A 26,375-nucleotide genomic window follows, 5' to 3' on the forward strand; every position below is an offset into this window, starting at 1 on the left:
TCAACACTATACATAGAGCACATGTGGCATAAAAGCATATACATGACATATACTGGCCTGTCCAGAAATAAGATACATTTTTTAAGGCTGGTAAATCTGAATAAACTTTTGCATCCAGAAGTATGTATTTTTTTCATCTTTTCTCTTTTCAATAGGGGCTTTATTTTAGCAATTATTTTAGTGTTCAGTCATTAGGAAGGTAATGATTTCATCAGGAAACCATCAGCAATGTGACAGCACCAAACTTTGTTATGAAACACTTCCTCTAATTTATCATGCGTGAACAAGGATTCCCATTTTAAAGAACAAAACATAGCATGAAAGAAAACTCATTTTTATAGGCAAGAAATCCTTCTGGAAGCACAAGCATGTTATTGAATCTGGGAAGTGTAAAAGACAGATGTGTGTATGTATATTTATATATGTGTGAATATGTGTACATATACACACATATATATGATATATTTATCCCAACATGTAACTGTGTAACAACCAATTTTTTATTTTCAAATAAAGGTTTTTAATTTAGCAGTTGTAAAAAAAAAAAAAAAAAAAAAAAAAAAAAAAGCACAAACAAAAACAACAACAAAAAACCCACAAACAACAAAAACAAAATCCCCAAACAGGCTAAGGAGACCATTTACTACATGAACAAACAAAAAATGTTATGTCAATAGTTTTATGGTAAGAAGCAAAGGAGTGCAGAAACTCATAGTAATAAATAGCTCCAAATTAAGAATTTTCTACAACATTTCCTTAGAAGACAGGATCAGTATTTCTTCTTTTATGATGATCCTGCAGAACACCTTCACTCATATATAATTAATTTTATAACATTAAAACAGACAAAAATGCAGACTGCAAAAAATTCTGGTTTCAGGACAGTATACATAACATTTTTTTTTGTTAGAAATCCTAATGGTTTATTCACTAAGGCTAGACAGGAAGTCATATGATCCTATTTGGTGCATTTTCTACCATGACCAATATCAATAAATGGATAGAGCCAAGGACCTGCAGTCCAACCTGCCATGGTCCAACTTTGGCAGATTGGAGGCAAAATGTAGGACCATCATTTGGTCCCTCACGTTGTATCTCAATTTCTGGAAGTGCAGAAATGAAAACAAGACTGCAGTGTTTTCATTGTCTAGAGAAAGTTAGCAAGAAGTGGGATTTCAACATGAATAAGATTACTAGGTTTTTGATGAGACTGAATCAAAAAAGCATACATGGAATACCACTACTTGCAACATCTGGTAGTGCCATTCAGTGACTCATTGACTTTGAAATACATGTATGCAGTAATAAATAGATCAGTTATGCAATAAGGCAGTGTGTTGAACATGCATTCATCTTGTGGAGTGGAACACCACAAAGAGATACATGATACCATACACATTCATTAAGACCAAGTTTTCTGTTTGTTATTGTATTTGATTTTCAAGGCTATCCAGGTAAACTCTTCCGGAGCATTTTCTTGTTGAGAAGAGCAGTCCTCTGAGTCTTGTCACTTCTCCTCTTCATTATTAAGAGATGATGACTGGCTTTAATGAAAAATAAAACTGAACGAGGTTGTTTTGTTTCTCCATCGTTTTGGTTGCATCATTCTGAATGTTTCATTTAGAGAACAGTTTTTGATGCATCCAGATGCTGAATCCTCAGGAGGATCCAGATGTTTCCAGATAACTCTGTAGTTTTCGGACCGTGGTTTTGTCCAGTGAGCAAAGATCAAAGTCAAAGGTTGTATTTGTGATATGAAAGTGTCCAGTTTCCTCTATTAGATTTACTATCTGAAAGGAAAGAAAAGATGCAGCTGAAAATTTCACTTCCACTGAGTGTATTAACGGCATAAAATAAACCCACTTCACTAATATATGCATATTAAACCATTATCCTTATCACTATCTCACACAGAACCATAGTCTATACTACAGCTTTTTTGTTGCTTTTCTTTTTTTTTTTTTTTTTTTTTTTTTTTTTTTTTTTTTTTTAGAACATTAACATCTTCATATTTTTAAGGTCAGTCTCTACTATGAAAAATAAACAAAAAAAACCCACCTAAACTAAAAAAAAAAACAAACAAAAACCCTTCATCTTCACAGCATACAACAACAAAAACCAATCACTGTAACAACAAACAAACTAGGTAGATCTCTATGGAATACACACTTTGTGCTTAGCTTCCAAACAAGTTACTTTAGAAAATAACTGGTATGGACCTTTCCACAAGCAAGAAAAAGAAATCCTTAAAGAAGCCAGTCTAAATTAAACAACAACAACAAAGTACTCAAGAGCTCTCACATCTATGGTTAGCTCGTGTGCTAGTATTATTTTCCTCAAATAACGTACTTAATTTTTTTGTAGAAACAGATGAACCATGAAGGACTAATATTAATGGTTTAAAATCTACGGTGACCACTTAATCTATAACCACAGTTTTCATTCCAAGAAGAAATAGAAGAGCTGTTAGGAGTCCTTGAGAAGATCAAGAACTGGTACACTTCATCTGTGATGAAAGGCTGATTTGTTCAGTCTGGAGGAGCAAAGGCTCTTGGCGATGTATTTCATATGTAAGTACCTGAAGGGTGCAAAACAGGATGAATCCAGGTTCTTTTCTGTGGTGCCCAGTGATGGAACAAGAGACAATGGGCACAAACACAGTGGTTTCTGTATAAACACTAGGAAACATTTTTTTTTCTTGTGATGGTGACAGAACACTGGCACAGCTTACCCAGAGCATTCGTGAAATCTCTCTCTTCAGAGATCTTCAAAACCTGGACATGGGCCTGGACAATCTGCCCTGGGTTTCCCTACTAAAGCAGTCGGTAAGGACAAGAAGGTCTCCAGAGGTTTCTTCCAAACTCAACCAGTCTGCAATACTGTGAAACCAACACTAATATCCTACTTGTGTTTCTACACTTTCAACATTTTGTAGTCTCTTAATTGTAGTGTGTATTTTTAAAGTGCTCATTTTCAATACTGAATTTCCTGTAACAAGTAATTCCACGTGTATTATATGCTAGGATTTTCATCCACCTAAACATACACTCAGCATCCTGGAAAGCTGAAGTATAATTTATCCGACTGGGCTGACATGGTGCCCACACTATAGCTATTGATCTCTTATGCATTTCTACATTCCAAGAGATATATTCCAAGTGAGCACTGAAAAGGCATACCATCCTGTAAAGAAGAGTCTCTTTGTAATGGACTGACAGAATATTGTTCTTCTGCTTCACCCTCCCAACCATTTCTTCTGTGCTCAGGCTAGTATCAGTATTTCTGTCCTTCCATTTGAAACCCACATTGTTCTAGGGTTTCCAGATAGTCCTCTACTGAAATGCTGTTGCTAAGTATTCTTCACTTTATTACTCTGATGAGTTTTTCTATCGCTGAATGAGATACCTATTAACTCATGGCAAATAGAATATATCTTAAAATAATAACCCTGGAAGGAATATACCACCTTAGAAAAGAACTAAATGTTGGAACTAACTATGTTATAATTTCTCCCTCTCCATTTCATTATATAATGAGCTGTTTGGTTTTTTTTTTTGTTCAGACCACAAAAAGAGAAGATTATGTTGGTGATAAATGAAATAGCTTCATGCATACTGTCAGATATGGAATGATACAGCCCAGAGTGGATTAAATAGATTGGAAATGAGAAAACATAAAGAAGAAAATGCCTGTTACAGTAAAAATCCCTTTCCAACCATTGCTTTCTACTTTCCACGGGCTGGGGAAGAAAAAAAAAGCAAACTTAATGTCTAATTTCCTTTGCAGATGTGCAGAACTCCAGAAAGTACAAAGAAACAACCCTCCCCTTATTAGCACTTTGTTTAAATCTGTGCCACTTGGCTTTTTTTGTTTGTTTGTTTTTTCCCCATATGGGAATTTTTATTTTAAACTTGCATATTTCATTTGTCCATTCATTGATTCATTGGTTCTTGTCACACTTTTCCATCTCCTACTGTCCCACAACCAACATGAGAGAAAAATTCAAATGGAATACAACTGATTGTTACCATTGGGAAACTTCCATATATAATATTCTTATCTTAAGGCACTCTCTGAAGCCTCATTTAAGAGAGAATCCTACTTTGTAAAGTTCGGAATCTAATCATAGACTTGGTCCCCAAATATCCACTGTATGATAAATAACTAGCTGCAAAACTTTACAGAAGCTGTGGCCAAGAGGACATAGTAATGCTAAACAATTCTGCCTATGCTTTCTTGTTTTACTGTGGAAGAACAGCACCTCCCAAAATCCCCACAGCAATATTCCTCATTTTAAGAACAAAGATTATGCTGAAGTGTTACCACATGTATTTTTAAGCAGCACTGCATATTTAAAAAACAAACAAACAAACCCGATAAGCACTTTTTACTGATTAGGTTCTGCTTTGGGCTTTTAAGCCCTAGACCAAAGGAAATATAAACATTTTTAATATATTCCTCATCCTGCCCTCACAAAATACAGCCACCGTGTCAGGGCACCACACTGAAACCACAGTAAAGACGATTGAAATGAACCCCAAAAGCTTTAATGGATGTATAAAAATATATCAAGATAAACCCAGACAGTTCAATGAAAAACATCTGCCTGTATGCCCATGAATGAGGAATTCATGAATTACAGTATTAGCATTTGCATCTCTGTACTATTCAGAAATATTTGAAAAAGAACAAAAGCTTGAGATTAGTTGCCAAGTAGTCTGACAGTTGCAATCTTAAAAACACAGCACTAAAATGTTACATTCAGAGAGCTCAGGCAGCAAAATACAAAAATAACTTCATTTGCTCCCGGTGCAGTAATCTTTGCTTTTCTGCTGTAATGTACATCTCTGTTTACATCATGTTTCTCCAGCTCAGTTTGATCATTATCCATCATAGCGCAACTATTTATCAGCCTTTAAACAAGCAAATGAGCGTGTATGTTTAAGGAAGCCAAAGTGCAATTAATGACATAGTCATTTTTCAATTTATGGAGGTTTTAAGCCATTTGATAGTTTCCAGACCTGCAAGCTGCCCCTTGAAGAAAATTCTCAGAAGATAGCTGCCATCTGAAGTTAAGCATCTTGTAGACATGAACAACATAATTTTAAGCAGAGCTGCATACTCTCAATTTCTTCCTTACGCCTGTACTGTCTAGTACACTGGCTTTAAGAAGAAGACATACCTTCTGATGCATCAAAATAAAAGGCAAAGCCTACCAGAAATCTTGTTTTCTTTCACGAGTCATGATAACACCATCTGGTCAGCAAGCACTGCTTTAGGAGCCCAGCTTCAGAAAGCCAAATTTGAATATATGGGACATCCAGCATTAACCGTAATGTGATTTCAGACTCAATCACCCCTACTTTTTCATGGCAAATGATGAAGGGAAAATAAAATGCCTAATCACTGTGAAAGATGCTGGACAGAGTGCTTTTTAAAATGTAATTTCAAACCAATTTCTGTCTAGTTATGGTCCAATATCTAGATCAAATTGCTCAGGAGGTTCTCACAGAACTCATTTCTTGGTCAAATGTTCTTTCTCATCCACTTTCTCCCTATTAGACATTTATTTCGTATCTTTAAGAATCACTTGATATCACAATTACTTAGTTCTTATTTAGGCACTTCCACCTCAACATCACACTTTTCTTGTCTTCTCTTTCTTTTGGTGTATTAATTTTAGCTTTCTTTAGAAAGCAACTCAAAGAGAAATACCTCTCTTGATGAAAAGTCATATTCTCAAAAAGATGAATTTATGTCATTTCCAGCCAAGCCACATCCCTACTTGCTGTCACTATCTATAGACTTGTTAACAATTTAGACAGCAAAAAACTTTCCATTCCTTTCCACATCCCTCAGCAGTTCAAGTAGAACTTCAAGTTCTTTGACATTACAATTCCTTACAATCCTGATTGATATGTTCATTATTCTTGTCATACACTTCTGCAAAAATTCCCTAAAAATCTGCAGGTAAGACTTTGACATGTGAAAGACTTTCACCTGCTCCAACAAACTGTAGGTACTATAAACATCACTTAAGAACACACATGCTGTTGCCATTCCACTTCAATGCCAACATTATGTTTAAAACTACTACAGCTAGCACTGTGCTTTGACGTTAAGATTGTACTGGTTTGTACTAAGGACAAAATGAACTTGGGAAACAACAGTACACTAAATATGAAGGGTACCAAATACAAGACAAAGGACACACGACTGTTTATTATAAAACATGAAACTTGACATAGCCATCAGTATTTTTCTTTAACTAAGAATATTCTTAATCATGATCTTCCTTTTCATTGACCTCTCAATTTTTTTCCTGATCTTTGCAAACAAAGCCAGGACTAACGAGCATTCACAAATTATTGCTGAGGCTTACTAAAAGATTTTTTTCTCCTTTTTTTCTTTCTTTTTTTTTTTTTTACACCCTTATCCAAGTGTTGAGAAATTTGATGAGTGATTGCAATCATTTAGAAGTGGTAAAAATATCCATATTTATAACATGTCCACAAGAGGCATTTAAGTGTGAGAAATATAATATAACCATCTGTGCTACAATTACATCTGTTTTGCTACTATGCCTTTATTGCTTCATCGTCACTATTTGAAATCCAATGGTGTCTAACAATGCCACCCAAAACAAAGAATAAAAGTTCTTACTATTGTGTAATTTGTAAATATATTTCAAGCCTTCTTAGTTCATACTTTTTTTTTTTTTTTAACTATTTCCACGACTTTAGAAGACTCAAACTTTTTTTTCTAGATTGAGATTGGCATTAAATTCCATGCTTTCTGCTTGCCAAAAAGCACATCTTTAAAAGTGTATTTGAAAAAATGCCTGTCCTTCTCAGCAAAAAAGCAACAGTACTTTCATGAAGAATGGTGCACAGATGAATCTATTCACCTATCCTGTTTCCATTATTATTGGTACAACACATTGAAAAATATAAATACAAATTGGTTAAAAAAATTATCTCAGATACGCTTTTGTTTTCTTAACTTTTAATCTTACCATTTAGTGTGGCAACACAATTTAAATAATGTCTAAAAAGCCCCTAAGCTACACTGAAAGTGTAATGGGCAGGAAATAGATTCCACAGACTTTAAGGCTGTCAAATCTGATGATAGAGACTTAGACAAAGAGGAAAAAAAAAAGTGACTTCACAACTTCAGTGAGTATGCTGTGACTTTTCATGAGAATGCTCCTCACCTGCTGCAGTACATGTCTCTCTCTCAATGTCATTAATCTTCTGTGGAGCTCTACCAGTTCATCAAGATATGCCTAGAAACAAATCCCCCCCATAAACAACTTGTTAATGAAATCATAGCCATGTATCTCAAAAAATTCACACACAAAAGGAAATTTCATTGTACACCTTCCTTAAGCTAGATTTTCTTACTAAGCAGGCTAGTTTTCTTAAGCTTCATACAATCCACCTATAAATTTTTGTGGATTTCCTTAGATACTTTATGACACTGAAAATTTTAAGGTACTTAAATTTTAATGGGAGAGCTGCCTTTTGAAAGCTAGGTGACCCTTTACTTGAAAATATTTCCATCTTAGCTATGGCAAACAGTATGTAACAGACTTGAGCTGCCCAAGCAGCATATTTAAAAAACATCTCCCAACTTTGCAGATAAGACAAGATGAAAGTCTCACAACTGATTTCCTCTCTTCCTCTAAAGCTGAATAATGAATTTTCCGCATCAACAGAGAGACATAAGGGGAGAAAGATAAAGAAAAATCAATCCACTAGCAACTTTCACTTTCTTAATTCCTGGGGCATCACATATGTCCCATCTGTCCATCCAAGTATCAAATGTCTCCTTCAGTCTGAGACATCAAACACCACGTTTGCTTTTAAGCCCAGAGAAATACGGCACCCTGCTTAAGAAATTAAAGAAGTGTATGGATCATAATGCTGAAAATCCAGCAACAGATACTGCAGCATTGGTCTCCTACATCACATTAGCACAAAGAAAATACAACGCTATACAAAATTTAAGAGGAATTTAAAGTCCATGCTGGGAAATAATGTTCTCTCTCAAAAGGACTGAGAACTCTTAGCAGTGACCAGGTGACATGATTTTGAACAAAATTATCTTGGTTAATGCCTTAAAACACATTGGCATTCCCTACTGCACACTACCAAAAATGATTCAGTAAAATGTTTATTTCAGTTCTTCATTGACTAAAAATACTACTGTAAAATTTCCTGTTCAAAAACCATCATTTCATCTGAAAAGCACAATGCAAATTCATGCAGGAGAGTAGACAAAATAAATAGTATAGGGCAGATTCTCATCTGATGATACTTGCTAAATCACTACATGTTTTCAGGAGAAGGAAAGCATTTTCAAAATAGCACAGAAGAAAGAATTACAGAAAAGAAGAACAATCTCCACTTTAAGGAGCCCAAAGCAAAGATGTTGCAATGACAGCCTTTCACTCTAAGAAGTGGTATTTTGTTTTTAGTAAATAGATAAATATTGAATAATTTACTGTTATTTCATTGGCATTTACCTTATCACAATCACCATTCTTTATTTGTTTATCAGATTTGTTTTGCTTTATTGGACTTTTCACTTCTAAAATCTGGGAAAAAAAGAAAATCCATTAAAAAATAAATGCATAATTGGATACAATTACATACAAAAAAAAATCTGCTGTTAATAACACAAAGAATACAGCATTTGGAAAAATCTAAACTCAAAACCAGGCTTTTCATTATTTCTAGACTACCCAGAAGCTTAACTGGCAGCTATCTTAAAGTTCTTTCTGATTTCTACTTCACTTGGCATAAACAGTTAGAATTGTATATATGTTCCCCAGTACAACCAGCACCATAAATATACAGTGGGGCAGCAGTAAAAGTGCTTTTACTTAGTCAAAAGCAATGCAGAAAGTAAAATGTAATTTTCTGAAGAAAAAAATTAATTCTTTGATTCAGCATGTACAGTGTAGGCCAGTGGAAAAAAAGTGTCTGGTCTTGAAAAGTGACCTCTAGGCATGGATCTAGCAGCTTTTAGATACTTTCCTTGATTTAAAAAATAAAAAAGAAAATTCTTTGTATTAGATAGAAACTCAGCAAGGACATACTGCATTTGAAAATGCTGCTTTCTTAGAGTGCTCTTGATGCATAATTAAAATAGAACATCTTGTTTGAATGAGATAAAGCACTAATCATACTAGAAGACACTTCTAGCAATGTTAACTTGTTCTATAAATGGACTTACTTTAACACAAGCCTAATTTCATCAGGTAGAAGAATGATACTAGTAAGCAGCTTTACGCCACCAAGTAGAGATTTCAATTGCAACTAGGACCCACACAAATTGAACTCTTGTAATAGAGTCACAGAATCCTCAGAGTTGGAAGGGATCTTTAAAGACGCTCTAAGTTCAACTGCCCTGCAATGAACAGGCACATCCACAGCTTGATCAGGTTGCCTAGAGCTTGGTCCAGCCTGATCTTCAATGTCTCCAGGGATGTGGAATCCACTACATCTTCAGGCAATCTGTTCCAGTGCCTTCACTACTCTCACTTTAAAATACTTTTTTCTTATATCTACCTACATCTTACATCTACCTACATCTACATCTTATATCAACCTACATCTACCCTATTTACGTTGGAAATAATCTCCCCTTATCACCACAGACCCTGCTAAATAATCTGTCCTAATACTTCCATAAATTTCAGATTCTCAGCTCAGTTGTAAAAAAGCAAGAAAATGAGACATTCCATTCTAGCTAGCTCACTGCTACTGATCGGCAAGTAGACATATTGTTAGCACAACAAAAAGGAAAGGAACGTGAAATACATGACTGAGTGAGATGTTGCATATTAGGACTTATATTTATGGACTTAACATTTATATTACCTCTTTAGAAGTAAACATCTTCATTAAACAAAAGAAATTGAGAAATATGTACAGATGATCTTCGAAAAAACCTATAGAATCTGTATCGCATTCAGTAAGAATACTTTTTTGGTCAAGGATCCTCCTTCCTTTGCTAAATACAGAACCTACTCCATAGGTTCTCCAACATATATTTGACTTTCAGTGACATGAATAATGCCAACTTTTATTGAAATGGATTAAGTAGTCTTTCTGTGAAGTAAAAACTACTGTATCTCGCAGTGAAAGAAAAAAAAAAATACTCCATCTTCAAGTCAGAAATTGGTGAGGTAGAGGGGAAAAGCAGAATGCATAAACTTGTGAGATTAATCCTATCAATTTCAACTGGGTCTAATGCTAAAATAAACCAAAAATAGTATGAACTGTACAACTGATGTTGTAAAGCCAGTTTAGATTGTTTACCTTATGAAATTAATTCATATGCAATGAAGACATTCCTTATAACAGAGATAAGAATGATAACCTGCTTTTACAGTATTTTCTAAGCCAAATATTTCTCCATCTCCTGAAAAAAATGGCTTTGTCAATTTTCAGATTAAGTGACTTCTTTTAAGTAATCAAAGCATTATATGAATTTGTCAGGTGCAAGGCATGTTCCATGTGAGGCTTGCATTTATGAATTCTGACTTTACCTGGTTGCTGTTAGTTTTTAACAAAGGTGGTGCTGGTTCATGATGTAGTGGTGAGGAAGCTGAATTGCTGTCACTGTCACTTCCATCACTCAGACTAACCCTATGGAAAAACAGAGGCAAGAGATTACACTGCCAGTCAAAGGGCTACTTACAGGAGTGAACCAAGCTCATATTTGAGGGAGGAGGCCAAGAATAAACCCTTTCCTATGGAAGTTATTATTCAAAGTAAATTGGAAAAGTGCTGCTCAGTAGCACAGCAGCATCCAAGTAAGGCAGCATTCTGGAAAAAGTCCAGTGTAGCATGGCATCCTTTTCACTGGGCTGAGATGTCACTGTCCAGCTAACAACAGTTAACATCTAGAGAAAGAATTAACTATTTTTGAAATATTTATGCTGTTTCCTTCGTAAGTGGAGTAAACCTGTATCTCAGACACATATAAGAGAGATTATGTTTTTCAGAGATATTCTTGTAAAAACTTTCTAAAAGCTGTGCTTTTGTTTGGAAAATTGCTTCAATTAACAGTTCTTTGTTTCTTGACATAAATAACATTATCTTTCTTGGCTAAAATTTAAAAACTTGGTATCTCAGGATATGTAAAGGCCATGTAAAAAAGCTCTTATTCTAGTAGTCTTACCCTTCATTTACTGAGGAACAACAGGAAATATTTGCTAATTGGAAGAAAAAATATGGTAATTGAGGATAAAAAGAAGTTAGAAAAACACAACCTTGAGTTTTGTTAAAAATAGGAATAAAATCTCTACACTGAGATTAAGCTGAGCCTAAGAATCCTTTCTAGAACATAACCTGACATGAACTCCCAAACTGCTAGGCTTCTTACCTTTTTTTTCCCTGTGATTTCAGCTGCTGAAGTGTTCCAGAGAAGCAGTTAACCTTCACTAGTACTTGCCTATCACCTTCCCCTTTAGACCTGATGCTGATGGAGTTGTTCAGGTGCTATGCACCCACAAATGGTGGAACTAGCAAAATGTTTTGGAGCAGATAAAGTATCCACTATGAAACAGCTTGAGGGAGTCCGGGATTCAGCAGAAAGAGCTTTCAGCTGCCTGAAAAATAGCTGACTTTTGGAATGCCCACATGAAATTGTAGCTAGGAAGCAGAACCCTTTTTTAAGGAATAAATTCTGTGACTGACAATTGCTTTACCATCTGTCTGCACTTTTACTTATTATTTACGATATGCAGTGCAGAAATTGCTCTGAATTCAATTTCACTGATTCTGATCCAATTTAACAATCTAAAGCTGGTAAGCAGAGGGGTTGTGACAATGTGACATTATGTACAGGCTGGCTCACTCAGCAATCAAATTCCTTAATTTTACCTCTTATACCAGAGAGTAATTACAACTGCTCTCTGAAGTCAAATGCATGAAACAAAAGTCAGATGAATGTGGTTCATCATATCCATGTGGATTTGTACAGAAACAATTTGTACTGCGAATGGCTGATTCTAACAGTTTTTTGTTTGTTTGCACATCCTTTAAAAATAAGAATCTAAACTTTGTCCATTTGCTACTTAGTACTCTGAGAACATTAGACTTCATTCCACTAATAATAAGAAAAATGTTTTAGCCACCAAACTATCTGCCATCAAAAGACACTCACCTACGACTCCTGCTTCCTCCTCGTGTATTTACAGGTCGTTCCAACTCAGAATCATTATCGTTGTCATCCGGTTCCTCTGATTCATCTTCATTATCATCCGAATGCAGATCTTTCATTATAGACCTCAATGGGCCTGAAACAACAGAAACAAACAAATTAAAAAAAAAGAAAAAAAAACAAAAACAACAGGCAAATGAAGCTCTCTTTGCAGTGTGACTACCCAGATTTGTAGATAACAGAATCGACTTTCCCAGCACTGAACTGGGAGGGCAGAGTCAAATATTAAACATATGAAGTAATGCACTGGGGGCTTATGCTGCTGGCATTTATTTATGAATCATTTATTTACATGGGCAACACAGGAAGCTTCAGGAGACACTCATGACAATGAAGTGACTTGTGTTCAAGTGTTTGCAGGTTTGGTTCCCTGGAACACAGACGAAGTAAATAAAATGCTGTCACAAACAGGCATTCTCTATGCATGTTTTAGTTTAGGAGAAATTTATTATTACTATACTATTATTATTAAAAGCAAGATTATTTTACATTGCTAAGTTTTAGTTTTTCTTGCTTTATCAGATGGTATTGCTTGCCAATACAGATCTACAGAGACCTACTGGTAGCGGTGTATTTGTTAGGTTAATCCACACACTGAGAAGCAAAGTCCAGTAAATCATTCTGACTGTAACTTGTACTTGTGTAGGCAGACTTTGACTTCCTGTTTTCGATAAACTTAGATTTAGTAGCTCCCCTTATTTCAGGATCAATTCCAGGTCAAATAAGCACTTTGCTGATGTTCATATGTAAAAAATATGAATTAAAAAAAAAAAATAAATCAGTAACTCTCCCAGCCCAGGAAATACAAGTACTGATGTGAATGAACTCCCCATTGTTCTCCAAAGGGAGATGAACCTTTCCACTCTGTATTTGCTAATGGCAGAACAGAGCCAAGGAGCATTACCTTTGGTCACAGCCAGAAGAACAGACAGACATCTCTCTGCCTGACCCTTTAACAATAAGGGTGTTCCCTCCTCAGGAGTAATAGCTTTGTGGATTGCCCAAAACCTGGCAAAGCACAGGTCAAATAATTTTGGCCAGTTTTGTGTATGTGACTTCAAAGCCACTGCTGAGTATGGTTTACAACCAAGTCTGCACAAAAATATTTATAAGTTGAGGCAGTTTGGTTAAGGTTTCTTTTATGTGTTCGCACACCTTGAGGCTGGGTGGCAGCAGGCACAAATGGTGCTGCTGGGCCTGGTCCTCGTGGACCAGACACTCCACAGACCACAAAAGAAGGCAAGTTACACAGAATTCTTGTCCGTACAACCATTGCTGATCTGCAGAAGCAGCTGAGTTGTGCTTTGCTTTCTGTTTCTGTGTAAGTATGAGACAAACAGTGCTCAGATATTTGCAAATGCTAAGTTGGAGACAGATTATCTAATCACTTGACATCTTGGAAAAAGGCTCTCTCCAATTTTAATAGGAGCAGTAGCGATTTTCCTGTGAAACATTCTCAAGAGGGTCAGCATATGGCTGAGGGAAGAATCTGCCAGCTCTAACCTAGAAAGGCTAGTTTCCTTACTGCACAAAGAGATACTACTAACTACTGTAGAAATTCTGTTGAAGACAGTAGTCTTCTGTCTGTTCTGGCAGCAGTGATGTCCTGCTTCAGTCCATAGGCCAAAGTCAGCTCTTGAGAATGTATTCATCTCCTCTCCACAAAGAGGAAAAAAAAATACAGAAGAGACTAGATAAAAATGTGGATAAAAGAAAATCTCCTTAAGGAAAGAGCAGAGAAGAAAGACAATGACATGGAAGTTAAAATAATCAACCAAAACCCAATTTTGTAAAAATATTTAGTGTCACAAAAATAGTTCACTTTGCATTAAAGACCAGCACATAACTCAAAACTTTGGAAACTGGTAGCTGTGTCGGCAGTGAGCTGGAAGACATTCCAAATAACAATCCTTGATTTTACTTTTAAATAGAAGAAAACCAGCACACATACAACACTCTCCCCACACAGTCTGTCCTCCCAGGTTTGAGCTAATTCATTATCCCTGCATGTCTTTTTTCCACATGCAGGAGAGGGCCACTTTGTCTTGTTCCATGCTGCTTTCTGGGGCACACAGTCCCATCTCAAGCTGGAAATGGGCTTGTTCTTCTGCCTTGAAGAAAAAATGAATGCAGACTCCTGACAAACAGCCACAACTGACATCCCCAGCCAATCAACAACCTGCCATTCAAATATGCTTTCACTGAACAGAGTCTGCAACTCTGAACAAGACATTTCTTAACTAGCTGGTTGACTTCAGTCGGCCTTCTTAGCAATCTGCAGTGTTAAAGTTTTCTGTTTCTAGCACTGGTAGTCATGCTGCCATTAGTACTTTGCTCCTTGGTTGTACTTAACTTACAACTTTTTTTTTTTTTTTTTTAAGGGTTGTAGAAGCTGTTCTCTCCAAAAAGGTCAGAGTGGCTCACAAGAAACTGAAAACTAAGAGCTGTCCAAGAGAAAATATTCTTGGCAAGGAAACACAGAAAACCCTAAGTAAGCCCTGCGGGCAAAGGAACTTGAAAAAAACTTCAGTTAGCCCAATGTTTACCCAAAAAGTGGTGAAAAAAGCCCATCTTGCAGTGGTTCTGACAGTTGAGTGAGCACTTGATTTTGAACCAAACGGAAAGAGTAACAGGCCTTGTAAGTTTTAGTTAGAAAATAAAACATGAGTTTCCACGAGAGCACAACATATACAGGGCAAATATACCACAGTATGCGTAGTGCTTCATTCCTTGCTGTACAAATGCACAACCTGGGCAACAGATGTTTTTAGTTAACTGAAATTCCCAGTAAGAAAGCATAATTGCTATTTACTGTGACAAGGAATCAAAGAGGTATGTAATACATGTATTTTAAAATAGCTCCCATCAGAGGGAAAATCTCCCATCTACTCTTCTGAAGGTACAGAAATGAAAGACAGTCTGTGATTTGCTTTATATATGACCCAGGAGAAACCGACAAATGGTTTGCTCAGAAGAAAACACTACATCAACAGGATTTTCCCTCAAATAATGTTTCCTAGCAGGAATACTGGTATCAAAACCTACTGGATTGTAATAGACAGCTCACATCACTAACGATGTTTTCATGACTGCAAAAATGGGGTTTCAGCAAGAAAGGGTTTTGTTTAGCATTCATTATAAAAAAATGCCTAAAGCCAGCCATCAACCACAGTTCATTTCAGCTCTTGCTTTCTTTCACCTGCAGTAATGCTGCCAGAAACACATTAGAAATTCAGTGCCAGTCACCTCCAGAGAAGTAGCAGGACAGATACAGATCATACTACATAAACCTTTGTAAAAACAAACTGTCTGCCTGAGATACTAATGTATTTCCATAACCTTAAAAGCAAGTTAACCACTGAGGAATATAAATAGATAAAACAAATGCAATTTTAATTAGCCCAAAGGCTGTGTTTTTTTAATGCTTCTGTATCTAAAGGACAAAACAAAAGCTAATTAAGAATGTATCAGTTGTACAACCTTACAAAAGCAGGGGAAAATGCCAAGGTGAGGACTAAGAGGTTTAATACATTGTGCATTATGAATCTCAGCTGAAACACAGAAGTATTTCTTTGGAAAGCTCACTGAGAATAAGATTGCATTTCTTTACTGAGGTCTGAGTAAACTGCAATTATTAGCCAGAAAGCCAAAACTTAACGTCAACTTCTAACGTCATTCTTCCCCAATCACACTTTCAAAGGAAACACTGTATGCTCTTAAAGCCTGCTTATAATACAGAATATCACAACTCTTTGAAAGGGCCCACATATACACATCCTTGCATTTTCCAAAGAAGCCACGTCAGCCTGAGCAGGGCTCCGGATGGCACACAAATGCCACGCGACATGAGCCTGCAAGAGACAGCTTCAAGAAGAGAAACTCTTTTAGGTTTAACATAAAAGTTGACTGGCGCATACCCAATGCTTCAGAGTATTCTTTGTGCCCTTTTCTCAGAGATACATATCTTCTCCCCTTTTTTTCTGCCCTTACAGTCAGATTTGTAAACACTTGAGGAAAAGCCTCTAAAGAATAACAATGGCCAATTCAGCCTATGAAAGTCAGTAGAAAAGTGATAATGAGATGCCATCAGCCTGTTTTTATTGACTCATTGATTTCACATGTTCTTTTCATATTTGTTTTTCCCTTCCTGGGTACCTTGTTGTCTGCTGTTTTGAGATGGTGTAAAACTGGAACTGGAACTGGAGCTGGAACTGGCAGGACTGGGCTGTTCAGACTTAAAAGAAAGAAAAAAAGAAAATAAATAACATCATAATGAACTTTTTTTTTTTTTTTTTTGCCTAAAACACTTACTGTTAGCTACTGCTTAAGGCATCCTGTGAAGAAAATAGAACTCCTGAACAGAGCAATACTTTCAGATCTTTGCTTCAGGTGCCAGCAAGCCAAACAATATAAAAATTGCAAAGCGCTCAACATACATATGTACTATATAACACACAGTGCTTTAGTAAAGTGTAAATCCCAACACAAAGTTACCATGTTTGAGAGGCTCTACAACATGTAAGCCTAAATGACGTTATAACAGAATGCATGGATATAAGGCTACTTAGCCCTGCAGATATGACACTTTCCAAATAAATGATGCTTTAGTGGAACATAAAAAGAAAGACCTGAGCAGATCAAGCAAAAAACTCCAACCAGTTTTCTTTCAACTTCATTAGAAAGTAAGACTTAAGATGAGCAGTTAAACTTTTATGCTGTTAATTGATTTCCTCTTATGTCAATATTTTCCTTACATAGTAAGGTCCTATAAACTGCAACAGTGATTAAACTAGAAAGACTGCATTATTACACAGGAAAATTCTAACTCACTGAAAACTAGATTTTTATCTCTCTTTAGAACTGAGTCATTAACATAACTTTATATGATTTTACAAGCAGTCACATACATAGTTTTCCAGTGCTGTTTAAACTATATTCTTCTCTAAAATTCATAAAAATTTCTTAGACAAATTAATCTGTTCTGATTATTATTCTGATTGTTCTGATAATTCTTGCCTCCTGCTGGTGTACTGTATGCCTCTATACACTTCTTTGGTGGTGTATCAGGTTTTAGGCATGTACACACACACATAACTGCACATGAGAGAAGAACAAATCCGGTATACGGGCATAGGGAATGCTAACAGAACACAGACAGGAAATGTCCACCCAGAAAGAATGGTGAAATTTGAGGCAAGAAGTAATAATAGAAAAATCTACTACTGAAAACAAAACCTGCTTAATCTTATACAGTTGCATTGCTGTGAATTGTAATACAGGTAAATCAGAGATTTCTGTTTCTCCTTGCCTATACAAAAACCCTTATGATTTCTCTAGAACTAAATCCTTCTAAAAAACAACAGCAGTAGTATGCAGTCACAGTTGTCTTTTCTCCATAAAGCAATCTATTGTTGGCATTCATAAAGAGCAGGCAGATTTACAGCATCTTAGTGCCTTTTTTCACACTGCAAGATGCCTCTCTGGACAGCAGAATGTTTAAGAAAAAGACCATTGAGATCTACTTTCCTGAAATGTAAGCTTTCACAGAAAAATCAGTCAAAATACAAATTCTAGACAAACACTCGTAGAATCATTAAGGTTGCAAAGACCACTAAGATCATCTAGTCTAACCATCAGCCATGACTGAATGGCTATATATCATTTGTATACATGGCAACCAGCCCTCTGCTGAGAAACACAAACCAAACAACTATAAAATCCCTTTCTGACTAGCAAGTTTGATTCTAATGTTGTTGACATGATTGGACCATTTTGGAAGATATGGCAGTATCACTTGACACTCGTTAAAAAAAAAAAAAAAAGTAATTTTCAGAAGCAAATTTTTTTTACTGCATTCCCCCCCCCCCCCCCCAAATCGTTTATTTTTTCCTGCCCGGATTTCTGAATTTAATTGTAAAATAAGTTTAATGACATGATACAGACTGTACTGGTAAAGAACAGGAGTTAATGGAAACTTATTACAATTCTGGAAACAAATTTCAGCCTTCTAGTTGTAGGTTACCCTTATACATCTGGTTTGCAGCAAAATTACTGGCTGGCAGCCAGCGAGGTTTCCATTAACTGCATTTTTTCCTTTATTAGTATTCACATGAACTGTAGCATATATAAAATCCATTCTTTTAAAAAATTCCAAACACTAATGACATTATATTCAACTTAAAATGCTTAAAGAATTTCTAAAGCCATAGAAAGAAAAAAAAAAAAGGACCAAAATAGAAACATTTATTTGTAAACTTCACCACTTCCATTTTGAACTAGTTTACTAAAGAGAGAAAAGGCCTGATTATGAAATTCCTGCAAACGTTTAGTCCCAGCATTATCTTAAGCAAAAGGATCTCAAGCAAGAATAGCTAAGAATAGATATAACACTGGTATAATACCCTCCTCATAAAATTTCCTCATTGCTTCAGTAAGAGCACTTTGAGAGGTCAAACCATGGAAACTACTAATGAAACAAATCATCCCTTCTCTTTTGAAAAGGATGCTCAATGCCACTTGAAGCCATTATTTTATTAGACTGCCCTACCTGAAAATTTACTCCAAGACACTCAGATTAGCACATGTATGTAAGAAGTGTCATTTGCTGGAAAAGAAACTTTTTTCTGCATTCTGATGTTCTGAATGAACATCATTAAAAGACCTGCCTTTTAGAAGGAGCTAAAAATCTTCCATATATAAAAATGGATTAGTCCCCATAGCATTGACTCTTCTTTTTACCAGAGGGTATCTTTTGTCACTTAACCAAGGCTTTTTGACAGCTTTACAGGATGCTACCCCAAGAGCTTAGGTATTTATAGCTTTATTCTCTTCAGTTTTCTGCTCTTACCCACTAGTTACTAATCACCAAGTAGATTTTTTAATGGGTCTGAAATGAGCTAAAGGGTATCCTTCAATGATAGAAGCTTAAGACAGCACCAGCAAAGAGCTTCTGTCATATGTCCTTTTCCTGTTTTACTCATTTTCTCTTCTGGCAGACAAGCCAATGAGAGCTCAGACTCAAACTGCTCATTAGTGCAACGAGCTGATACAATTTACTGCACTCAGTTTATTCCCCTTTACTGCTTTCACACTGATGTACAGGAGACACTGCTTTCTTTATTAAGCCCAGCTGAGGGATTCTGTGTTTTGAAACTGGCAAGAAAAGGAACTTCTCTCTGGCTGAAGTTTTCCCAGAAAAGGTACTTTTTTTGACCGGTTCTAAATCTCCTGGCTTCAGTCAGCTCAAAACATTTTTGTTTCTATAAGTAGGACAACAATTTATTCCCAGGCAAGAAACAGTTTTAAGGCGAACTCACCTGTTTATGACGTTCCATATAAAAGGACTGTTTCTATAATATTTTGTGGTTACTTGGAATCATATAACAATATTAAAAATAAAGTCTATCATTTAAAGCTGTTTATTCACATTAAAAAAAATAGAAAATATCTCTACATGGATGACAGAGGCTTTTCATGCCTTCCTCTGAACTACTACTAGAGGACCTTACATATTACTTCATATTACCACAAAATATAAAAGTAATACCCCACATCTCATCATCAGGTCTGCACATTTTCTGCTTTTATGCAGAACAGTCCTAAGACCGAGGTCTCCCTGTACTGTACACACTGAGAGGTTAAAGCAGTCAGAGTATTATTTGTGTTCCCATTTTTCCGAAGTGTCTTCTCAAGAAAAGGGCATACTGCACTAAGAGATGCCCTCTTCTGTAACGGAGCTTCTGGACTTGCAACTTCTACTGCCTCACAGGGGCCTGTCATCAACCACCACTTCAGCTTTCAAGAGAGTAATCACAGCCACCTGTAGATCAACAGAGAGAGCAGCAGAGTAATCCCACCATGTCCACCAAGCGTCCACATCTGTCACAGCCAAGGGAAGACACTATTTCAGCATCTACAGTTCTGTAAGCCTGCACCCATCAAGTTCTACACCACCACATTTCCTCTCAAACAACTACAATTGCAATTAACCTGCCAGGCAGTCAAAACTGTTCCTTTGTATAACCAGTGAGGAAAGCTAACTTACTGAATGCAAGCTCACAGAGAAGACGGAAGAACGAGTGTACTGAGCAAAAAGTTGAATTAATTCTGTTCTTATAGAACAAGAAATATTTATTTCTAACTATTATGTTTAAAGAACCAAAAAAATTATTGGGAAAAGTAATTTGAAGTGTAAGATTTTAACAGAAAATGCAAGAATATTGTTTTGGAGAGAAAGGTAACTAAAATGGAAGTTGATCCATCACAATGAAAACTAACATACAAGTCACATACCAACAGAACCTACTCTTGCATATTATTGTGTTACTCACTTTAAAAAGGAAAACAAAACAAAAACATCACATGCCCATATACAAATACATACTAATACGTGGAGGACATTTTACCAATTAAAACAATCATTTGGCAGAACATGTTACTTACAATTAGTTGCCTTAATTATTTATAGTCTTGTTTCTTAAAAAAATTCTTAATGAATTGGTGGGGATGAGGCTATTTGTTGATTAACATGACCCTGAATCTGCTAACTGAGCAGTACAATGCTTTTCCAGGATCATCTCTGGGGAGAAAGTAAGAGAAGCTCAATGTAACTATAATCCATAACATGCAGTCCTGGGGATGTTTGGCTCTAAATCAGCATTACATTCTACCACCAGTAAATAATATAATACTACGATTCTCCAATTCTAGTACTTAGAAATATTACACAATACTTGTAAACTCTTTTGAGGGAGAAGTATACCATGAGATGAACGCTATACTGATCAGAATAAACAGTGTTAAATTAATACATACTTCGGAAGACAGGGGAGAGATCCAGGGGCAGTGATAAGTAGTCAGTTCCTTCTCAAAGAATGGCAATATAAAGAATACTTTTGACAGCTTTCTCCTGTGTATAAATCTCTTTACAGAACTGTAGGGGTTGGAAGGGACCTCTGGAGATCCCCCAGTCCAAGCCCCTGCTAAAGTAGGTTTCTTACAGCAGGTTGCACAGGAAAGCATTCTGACAGATTTTGAGTATCTCTAGATAAGGAGATTCCACAACCTCCCTGGGCAGCTTGATCCAGTGCCCTCTCATCTCCACAGTAAAGATTTTCCTTGTGTTCAGATGGAACTTCCTGTGTTCCAGTTTGTACCCACTGCTCCTTGTCCTGTTGCTGGACACAACTGAAAAGAGGCTGGCCTCATCCTCTTGATATCCACCTTCTAGACATTATTAAGCACTGACAAGATACCCTCTTGGCCTTCCCCAGACTGAGCAGTCCCAGATCTCTCAGTCTTTCCTCATAAGGGAGATGATACAGACTCCTGATCACTTCTGCTGGACAATCTCTAGGAGATCATTGTCTTTCGTGAACTGAGGAGCCCAGAACTGGACACAGTATTCGAGATGTGGCATCACCATGGCAGAGGAGAAGGAAACGATCACCTCTCTTTACCTGCTGCCACACTCTTTTTAATGCATCCTACCCTTCTGTCACAATTTTTTAAAAAATCATATGTTTTGTGATACATTGCACACTGCAGTTTAAAGGATGAAGCACTTATTACATCTGTTGTCTGTAGGAGTATTTTTGCTGAAAAATCTCAAGGATATTGTGACTGAAAACATACAGAAAAGCAAAGAAGCACAAGATAAAAGATTACTGCTTCTGATGTAAAGCAAATGAACACTGGTTTCCAAGAATACTATGCCAACAAGATACTGCATAAAGTTAAAATACACCAAAAATGCACATTACCATTAGTGTGAACATGGTCCTTAACATAGCTGGAAGAAGTTGAAGACAAACTAATGCAAGTTCTTGTTAGAGGACTCCAACCAACACAGATAAGAACTCTGTTCTAAAGGTGAAGAAGGTATGGCTATCAAAGATATGGCTGTATAAAGTACTGGGCATCTCAAAATTGGAAATAAAATCTGTGTTTATCTGGACCACATTTTCCCAGAACTGTACAAAAAACCTCCAATATTTATGAAGCATTAATACAGGATGAACACCACAATATGGGGAAGTTAACAGCTCTACATTCCATTCAAAGTCTGAACTATGCATACAAATTCATTTACGTATTATAAAAACAAACCAAAGTATGAGGGCCACTGATGAAAGATGAAAACATCCTGAGTAAATTACTTGCGTGTTGAGTTCTCTGCATCTGTAAGCACAGAGTCACAAAAGTCCTGGGTGGAAAGAATGATGACTACTTACACAGAAGGGCCAAATTAAGCTAGAAAGCAATATTTAAGTGCTGATTTTCTGAGAATATGACTTTACAACTGCTTTACTTTTTCAACAAAAATTCTATACGCAAAGCTCTCACAAACCCACTGCGCACAGAGGAGAGAAATGTGTTGTAGAAGTAAAAGTCTAACTCTCAGTTTTAGAATTACATAAAAAATAGAAAACTCAGCCTAGGTTTTAAAGCCGATTAGACTATTTTGCTCAACTGATCTGTGTTTTCTGTTGTATGACTGAACTAATAGCTGTAAAAGAAGCTGGGTGGTAACTGCTCTGGTCAGCCCTCACAGCTGCCATACAGGAAGAAAAAAGTTCTTTATTTTCTTTTGTTGCCCTATTCTCTGCTGTGCCCTATCTTACGTATCAGTGCTGAGAAGGACAGATGTTGATGCCATCCCAGTTCACCATTCTGGAGAGTAAATAGACAGTTTGATGTCACTTTTGGTCTAGTAAGAAGGCTGTTCATTTAAATTCTCCCAGATCCAAGGCTAGGTATTAGAGAAATCCACACACTCACATTGACAAAGAAACAGCTGGAGAACCATGTAACTACATGTTTATGTCCTTTTTTCCATGTTATTCTGCACTCTGGTACATTTCCATACCATTAGAGAGCAGGTCTTCTCAGCAGGTACTTACACATATCGCAAATACACTGTAGTTCCTCTCTTATCTTGTTTAGCTCTAACTCTATACAGTGCTTCCAAAACAGCCCTAAACTAAATACTCAGTGTGCAAAAATCTATGAAAGTCATACATATCAAGTTAACACACACCTAAACATCTGGAAAAAACAGCTTCTCTTCTAAATTGCTGCTGCAGAGTACCATTGTAGCTTATATATCATCTTAGCTATTGTAGATCACAGGCTCCTAAATCCATGTCCCAAGGGGGGAAAAAAAACGACAGATATTCACAAAATTTCACAGCAGGCTCAAAAGAGTATCAAAGCAGCACTTTCCATGACATTGGTGTTGACCCTGTCCATTTTTACAGCAAGTTTTATTATATTTAATGTTTGCTCAAACTTGACTCCTGGAATTTAAACAGTTACATTAGGATCTCAGCTTTCATCTCCGTGTTTTCCAGAGTTTCAGTGAAAAGATGCAGGGAAAAAATATAAAAAGCTTTGTTATGCCCTAAAAAAATTCTCGAGTGCCCAGAACAAATAAAAGCCATGTAAATGGCTTGCTCTGTGCTAACATTATCACACATTTGTGTTGCGCTTTCACAAAAGTTCATGTGTATTATACATAAGCAGAACTACATCATGATGACTGTCTGAGAAGAAAAACATAGGCCAGACTGCTGTCTTTTCACTAGCCTTACACTAAACTTTCAAAAGTTTTCTTTGGGAAAAATGTCATGTACAACTGCAAACTTGACAATTCCGCATTTAAAAAAAGAAGAAAAAAAAGGAGGAAAGGAGGAAAAGTCATAAAAGCCTCAGTTAGATCTAACAAGACATAGTTAAACTATTTCAGCTGGTAACTAACAGGTGTTGGATTTTATAGTAGTTATATGGAACCATTTCCCTGGATTACAACATAATAGATGTAAGCAGATAAAGCAATTTAAAAGTAATGAAGTCCATACCACGGAGATTTCACATGATCATGAGTAAAATAGCACATTTATAGCATTTTTGCTACAATCATCTCAGCTCCAAAACTGCCGTGATTTTTCTGTCCCAGCCATTTATGCCAGAAAAGCACTAAGATAATAAAATATCGGCACTGCATACACTTCAATAAAATGCTTACTTGCTGTGGGCTAATGGGAGAATAGAATTTTCTGGGGCTGAAATACAGAAAAGGCGGCCCCAGTAAAAAAATAACAACTGTGTTTATGCAAATGATTGGGTTAATCTACATGATTAGTCTACACTTCAGGAGATGCAGTTAGTATGGTCACATACTGAAGACTAAACCAGTAGCCTAGTATGATGTCATTCCCACTTTTTGTATGTCATAATATGATAGTTTCTAAAATTAAAAAAAAAAAATGTAATACCCATGACTTTGCCTTAAAAATGTAAAATTTCCTACATTTTTCAAGATTGCAGTTGTAACACGGACTCTTTAGCCATATCTATATAATTTCTCAATCCTTACTATTTTTGTAAGTCAGTGAATTCCAAACACACCATAGCAATAAAACCACAATATACCAGCCTGCTTCCATGATGGAATCATTGCCTGTTGATCTCACTGCATCCTTATCCTGCAGCGATTCATCCCATCACACAGAAAGCAGTTTAATAGCTTCTACAAGTGAAGCAAAAACATTTTTCCCTTTGTGACTACAGCTGATGAAAATAGGCTCAGTAGAATCTTTTGAGTTGGAAGGGGCACTTGAATATTATCTGTTCCACCTCCCCAGCAATGAACTGGGACACTGTCACTCCAGAGACAGGACATCTGCCACATTTCTGGGCAACCTGTTCCAGTGCCTCACCATACATGCTGTAAACATCTGCTTCCGTATGTCCAACCTAAACCTCTCTTCTCTTAGTTATGAAACCATTTCCTATTTCACAAAATTCTGATTCTGAATCTTGCTTCAGCACTGTTACAGTGAAGGATAAAATAATAAAGTGTGTCTGAAAGTGGCATAATGCCTCCGCTTTTCAAATAGCCAAAGGTTTCTGTTTAGGAAACAGATGTCAGGTAATTAATTTACTAAGAGTTCCCTGTTTTTCCTCACTACTTGACCAATTTCTTCCTCTACTCTTACTCTGGAAGATGTCTTATTTACACCAAAAGTTCCCAGAAAAATGTATACCATTGGGAACACATTCCCTGAGAAAAGACTCTTAACAGTTAAAAACCTTTCAAAAACCTTACACATTTTCTAACATGTTTACAACTATTGACTTTTTGAAGGTTAATAGCCTGGCTGAACAAATGATAAATCTGAATTGAAGGACATACTCTGCCAGGTATCAAGTTGTCTCCAAACAATTGTTCAGAGACTTGACTTTTTTCCTATATTTTCCTTGGTCCCACTGTACCAAATGCTGACAGATTTTCTGAAGGGGCTCTGGGCAGGCCAGCCTTAAAACCAGGGAAAGCAGTCAGTCCAAATTCTGCAGTGGCCAAAGGTGTCCACCACTGTGGAGGTTTTCTCTTCCTTCATACCACATGCTGACCTTAACTCTAGATGGAAGACGGGGTTTGCTCTGTTCTTACCCCATGCAGCAGCTAAACGGTGCCATACTACCATGGCACTAACAGGCACTGATGGCCATTCAGGCTTCTGCCTACCATCTGCCTAGCCTTTCTGCAAACAGAACAGATCATCTTAAGCCACTGTTTATCTCCGAATACAATCTGGAGGGAAATATCTTGGACTGTACAATATTTTTTATGCTAACACCTACTTCTGATTGCAGTAACTATATGGGTTAACTACAAGAAAATACCATGTGGAGCTGTCTTCAACTACTATGAATCTAAACTGTGTTATCTGAAAAAGATCTATCTTTGGCTCCCAGCCCTGGTTAATAGCAGGATTTTTCAGCTAACAAGGGCCTGGAGGTTTTAAAAAAACAAAAAGGCATTTTCCAGATATTCTTGCACATATGTAATAGTTAAATTAACAAACCTGACTCCAGATCTAAAGTGGCATTTTATGGATTACTTTAAAAAGGTGCTCATGTTGCAACTTTAAGACTGCTTAAAGACACACAAGCAGTTAATTAAATACAACCCATAGTCTATAACATCACTGCTATATATTCATTGTTTGGTAATTGACTTACTAAGGAGTTTGTATTTTACTGAAGGCAAATGGTTTGGCTAAAGTAACTCTGCTTAAAAATGAAAAGTCCTTACTCTTGAGCTGTCACAGTTTATTAGCATGCTTTTCTTCCTG

At 36.5% G+C, this 26,375-nt stretch overlaps 1 protein-coding gene across 1 annotated transcript in view; it reads right to left on the reverse strand.

Moving 5' to 3' along the window:
- Positions 1–542: 542 nt before the first annotated feature.
- MLLT3 (MLLT3 super elongation complex subunit) overlaps positions 543–26,375 on the reverse strand; it is a 109,685-nt gene continuing 83,852 nt past the window's right edge. Inside the window, exons 7-12 of the mRNA XM_048931684.1 lie at positions 16,393–16,471; positions 12,181–12,313; positions 10,559–10,658; positions 8,528–8,599; positions 7,214–7,285; positions 543–1,790 (exon numbers count right to left, since the gene is read on the reverse strand). Of these exons, the coding sequence (XP_048787641.1) occupies positions 1,659–1,790; positions 7,214–7,285; positions 8,528–8,599; positions 10,559–10,658; positions 12,181–12,313; positions 16,393–16,471 (588 nt within the window). The 3' untranslated portion in view covers positions 543–1,658. The remainder of the gene's footprint in view (positions 1,791–7,213; positions 7,286–8,527; positions 8,600–10,558; positions 10,659–12,180; positions 12,314–16,392; positions 16,472–26,375) is intronic.

Source organism: Lagopus muta, chromosome Z (genome assembly GCF_023343835.1).
Source record: "Lagopus muta isolate bLagMut1 chromosome Z, bLagMut1 primary, whole genome shotgun sequence".
NCBI classification, from domain to species: Eukaryota; Metazoa; Chordata; class Aves; order Galliformes; family Phasianidae; genus Lagopus; species Lagopus muta.